Below are 4839 nucleotides of genomic sequence, written 5' to 3'. Positions count from 1 at the left end.
TAAGGATGCCATGGCTGCATTCGATCGATATAGCGAATTCGTAGTCACGATCACCAATTTGGCTAGTGAATCTAAAGCAAATGGTGGATGCATCGGCAGGGCCTTAGGACTTGTTTAGAATGAGTATGTGTATGTATAAATGTGACAAAAGGTGATTCGTACGTCTCAGTGTCAATTCGTTACTAGACCAATACAGAGGAGTTAAATCAAGGATGACTACTAGTCATTAGTGCAGTAGCCAAGACATGGGAGAAGGTATGCTCGGACGTGTTAAATTTCGACCTTATTATGTAATATAGCAATATTTCATATCTCAATCACCGTACCACCCAGAGGGATAGTATATGCGTGTATAAAAAACCGATGGGAGGAATTTCATTCCACCTTCCATTGTTTATCTAGAAGACATCAAAACACAATGATAGAGATTGAGTGCATGAATATTGATAGGCAAACCTCCTAATCTTTGTCATCAAGTTTGGGGTCGGTCATCATAGACAATAGCTTGAGTGATACAACTAAGTTTTTAGATGTAGCCCAAATAATGGACGCATGACATTTCTGACGTAATAGTCAGAGGTTAATTCTCATAAACTACTAATTTGAGATTTATCCTATCATGCATCTAACGTTTGTGTCCCTATATTCTCCCTCTATATCGATAAGGTCGATACTATGGGGGCCGTTAAGATAACGAATCTATTTTTTTGAATGATACAACTAGCAATCGTGAGAGGACCACTAATATGATGATATCATATTGAGTGGTACAACTAACTAATCCCCACAAACATAGATGAGATGATAAATGAATGAAAATTTGCTACTTGAGGTTGAGGGGTCGAACTCTGGGGTTGGCAGGGTGTAACTCCCTGCACCCTATATAACTTATCCCACCAACCATTTATCTTATTAATCATCATGATTTATCTCCTCTTAAGATTAGCTGAGGAAGTCGCTGGAGGCAAGCGACTTCACCTTTTTACCAACTAATACAATTGGCATGCTCAAATCAAGTAATTCTATACTCCTTGTCTTTTTTACCCTAAGACTAGCCTACTTGACTAGCTCGACCGTATACCCAGCCCACGTAGGTCTAGGGTTTAGGATTTAACCTTTCAAGTCAACTCGACTAGTCCAACACGCTCAGACGACGTAAATGACTTGATTAATTCACATAGATTAACGATGTATAACGATGTGACCATTACAATTAATTTGAATGATCTCCGAGATCCAATTGGTTCAGCCGGTCAACATTATTCGCTTAGAATTTATTTGACTGGTTCACTTTTGGTCCAATCGATTTAATTGGTCTACTCGAACAATTTCACTAGTCTATTAAGTTTGATCAACCTGTTAAGTTTGATACTCTGTCTATTTCCCTTGCTGGACTTGGCCAATCTGCAGTTTAATTTTAGTCAACTACTTGATTTGATATGTTTATCTAATTCCACGGATTTGATTGACTTGATTGGACCCCTCTAATTGTTTGATTTGATTGAGTTGACTTTATTTGACCGTCTTGCGTAATTTATTTATTTTATCTATCTAAATTAAAATTTTAAAATAATAAATACTTATAAATTTATATTGTTGTTCCTATAAAATTATTTAACTTTAAATTACCTATCAGCATAAATACTGAAGAATATGTATATATGAACATCCATATCAATTTTTCTATCAATATCTTTAAAATTTAAAGTAAATCATTAACTTTATTAAATTTAGATAATCTTTTTTCAATGCATGCTATATCAACTACTCTATAATTTATCATATCTTTATTTATTATTATTATTTCTCTCTCTTTTATATTTTTTTATTATTCATTTAATGTTTATGGTAGTATTTTCATTCCCTAAATTTAGGGAGTTACTTGTTCATAGAATCTAAATTTAAGAAATTAGTAGAGAATACAAGGAATTTTTTTAGATAAAATATAAAATTTAAGATAAAATATATATTTAGAGTATATGATGTGGATGTTCTAAATATTGTTAAAAATTCATCTTTAATCTGGGGTGAAAAAATATATGGATGGTAAGCGGGTTGCTACTCGTCTATGTTGTTTGTCCATTTCTAGATAGCTTTCGATTGAGACGATTAATATATGAGATATTGTTATCATAAAATTTAAAATTCAAATCTCAACCTAATTAAAGTAAATATCTCTCATACGTGTATCAAATATATTTATTTTTTTACCACCATTTTAATAGAGCCTTCGGACGTCCCGACAACCTAATCATGGATGAACAATCGGGAAGCATATAACCTGTTATATATGTACATGTATACATATCTCGAATGAGAAGAAAGATTCTAAATAATTGGCAGCCTCATCACACCACTGGCAAATGCCACTGGGCCCCACCTAATGCTTCCCCGTCGGATGCAACTGACTCACACCTCCCGCGCTCGCATAAAGACGCTTCCGTCACGGTGCCTCGGTGATTTTATAAATACGCGCCCAAATGGCCAGTCCCTTGCCCAGGAGACTGAGCAGAGCAGTGCACCAAATTGCATCTCATCTCCTCTCCTCTTCACACTCCTGACCTCCCTCCCAAGCTCGAACAACCAAGATGGAGAGCTACACCAAGCTATTCCAAAGGTGCAAGCCCTATGTGGCGATGATCTCCCTCCAGTTCGGCTACGCCGGGATGAACATCATCACCAAGGTCTCCCTCAACCACGGCATGAGCCACTACGTCCTCGTCGTCTACCGCCATGCCTTCGCCACCTTGTCCATCGCCCCCTTCGCCCTCGTCCTCGAGAGGTACGTACTCATTCCGCTTAATTACTCTTCACTTCACGTTCTAATTAATTGACCATGCATTAATATCATCCATGCATGACGATGTTAATTACGATTCACAGGAAAGTTCGACCCAAGATCACTTTCCCAATCTTCCTGCAGATATTTGTACTAGGGCTCCTCGGGTGCGTGTCTTGAAGGAGTTAGTTAATGCATGTTGCAAGGCTTTTAACATTATATAATATTCTGCATGTGTGTGCTAAATTTTCAGGCCGGTTATCGATCAAAACTTCTACTACGCTGGACTAAAGTTCACCTCGCCAACCTTCTCCTGCGCCATGAGCAACATGCTCCCTGCGATGACCTTTGTGTTAGCCGTCATATGCAGGTTTGTGATTCGACAAGAGAGAATATTACGACACAGTGATCGTACATGTTCAATTTGTATGTATCTGCTAGCTAACTGATGTTGGTGGTGGTGGTCGCAATTGATTCATCAAAAGGATGGAGAAGGTGCATCTGAAGAAGGTGAGATGCCAAGCCAAGGTGGTGGGAACTCTGGTGACGGTAGCCGGTGCCATGCTGATGACTCTGTACAAGGGGCCTCTCATGGAGATGGCCTGGAGCAAGCACTCGGGCCCGGCCCACTCCGGTGCGGCGGCCGCAGATTCGACCGACAAGGACTGGTTCAAAGGCTGTATCTGCCTCATCCTCGCCACTCTAGCGTGGGCCTCGCTCTTCGTCCTTCAGGCGGCGACCATCAAGAAGTACGACGCGCCCCTCTCGCTCACCACATGGATATGCGGCGTCGGCACTCTGCAGGCGATTGCTGTGACCTCGATCATGGAGCACAAGCCCTCTGTTTGGAAAATAGGCTTCGACATGAACCTCCTCGCTGCTGCCTACGCTGTCCGTCTCTCATCCTCTTTTATTGATTAGCTAGCTTGTGAGATCGATGCTGATGAGTTTTGGATTTGGATTTCAATATGCAGGGGATTGTGACGTCTAGCATTGCCTACTACGTTCAGGGCCTGGTGATACAGGAAAGAGGACCAGTGTTTGCCTCTGCTTTCAGTCCACTGATGATGATCGTCGTGGCAATCATGGGGTCCTTCATCCTCGCCGAGAAGATCTATTTGGGAGGGTAAGATATTGCCACTCCTGATCTAGTTTCGATCGAACAAGAATTTTGGACTGAATTACTTCTACCCTTTTGCAGAGTTGTGGGTGCAGTGCTCATCGTGTTGGGACTCTACTCTGTTCTCTGGGGCAAGCACAAGGAGAACAAGGAGAAGAAGATGGAGGCTTTGGACATATCGGTAGCGGTGAAGGAGATGATAGAACTGGATGCAGTTGAGCTGGAGAAGGCTAAAGCCAACAACATGGCGGTCTCCTCCATTGACAAGGCTGTGGTGGCAGTGAACGTCTTCCCAGTACAAGATAAATCGGTGCTGGCCAAGGAGGAGCCATAATAAGTAGGATTTTATTTGGATTTTTCCTTGCTTTTTGCCTTTATTTTCCGTGTCTTGTCCTTCTTGTGATGATGATCTAGTTGAGACTATGATTTGTAAGTTTGGAAGGAATGGCAATGAGGAGCTTATATATAATCTCATTAAGTGTTGCTTACATGAACTGATCAAAGTTCTTAGCAAATTTGTAGACAGACACAAAAGTCCTTATAACAAACAAACTTCTAGTATGAAGCTCAATGACGAACTAAATAAGATTAAAAATATTTTTAAAAAAATTAAAATAATCAAATAAGTTTGAATTGAGAGTTTAATAACATCTCTAAGAACCAAACTCAAACTTATAAAAAAGAAATCAAGTAAGTTTGACGGCTTAAGTTCATTTTAAACTTGATTTAATTGAGCTCAATTAGCCCATCAAATAATCTTGTGCTCCTTCACAACACTATAATTTCCTACTAAAAGCAGGGGTACAACACTCAATTAGTTAATACATGCAATCCTTTTAATTAAAGTTATTCCCTTTCTTGATAACTCATGACTCGACATTTTAATACATGGGTTAACACATTGCCTTCCATAATTAAGATATACCTTTCAGGAAGAATA

The 4839-nt window shown here is 39.7% G+C and overlaps 1 protein-coding gene across 1 annotated transcript; it reads left to right on the top strand.

Moving 5' to 3' along the window:
- The first annotated feature begins 2483 nt into the window (after nt 1-2483).
- LOC122028136 (WAT1-related protein At5g07050-like) lies at nt 2484-4368 on the top strand. Its single transcript, XM_042587153.1, has 6 exons — nt 2484-2782; nt 2884-2946; nt 3033-3149; nt 3265-3670; nt 3754-3905; nt 3981-4368. The coding sequence occupies exons 1-6, from the start codon at nt 2589-2591 to the stop codon at nt 4231-4233; spliced, it is 1185 nt and encodes a 394-aa protein (XP_042443087.1). The 5' UTR covers nt 2484-2588; the 3' UTR covers nt 4234-4368.
- Nucleotides 4369-4839: the final 471 nt, after the last annotated feature.

Source organism: Zingiber officinale, chromosome 10A, assembly GCF_018446385.1.
Source record: "Zingiber officinale cultivar Zhangliang chromosome 10A, Zo_v1.1, whole genome shotgun sequence".
In the NCBI taxonomy this organism is placed as follows: Eukaryota; Viridiplantae; Streptophyta; class Magnoliopsida; order Zingiberales; family Zingiberaceae; genus Zingiber; species Zingiber officinale.
The sequence above is the reverse complement of the archived record's forward strand: the minus strand, read 5'-3'. Positions and strand labels throughout refer to the sequence as shown.

Bases quoted from the DNA above. Each gene is read 5' to 3' on its own strand.
- LOC122028136 (XM_042587153.1), top strand. From the start codon at position 2,589: ATGGAGAGCTACACCAAGCTATTCCAAAGGTGCAAGCCCTATGTGGCG. The intron at 3,150-3,264 runs GTTTGTGATTCG...ATTCATCAAAAG, and splicing joins GTGTTAGCCGTCATATGCAG to GATGGAGAAGGTGCATCTGA. The intron at 3,906-3,980 runs GTAAGATATTGC...ACCCTTTTGCAG, and splicing joins GAGAAGATCTATTTGGGAGG to AGTTGTGGGTGCAGTGCTCA.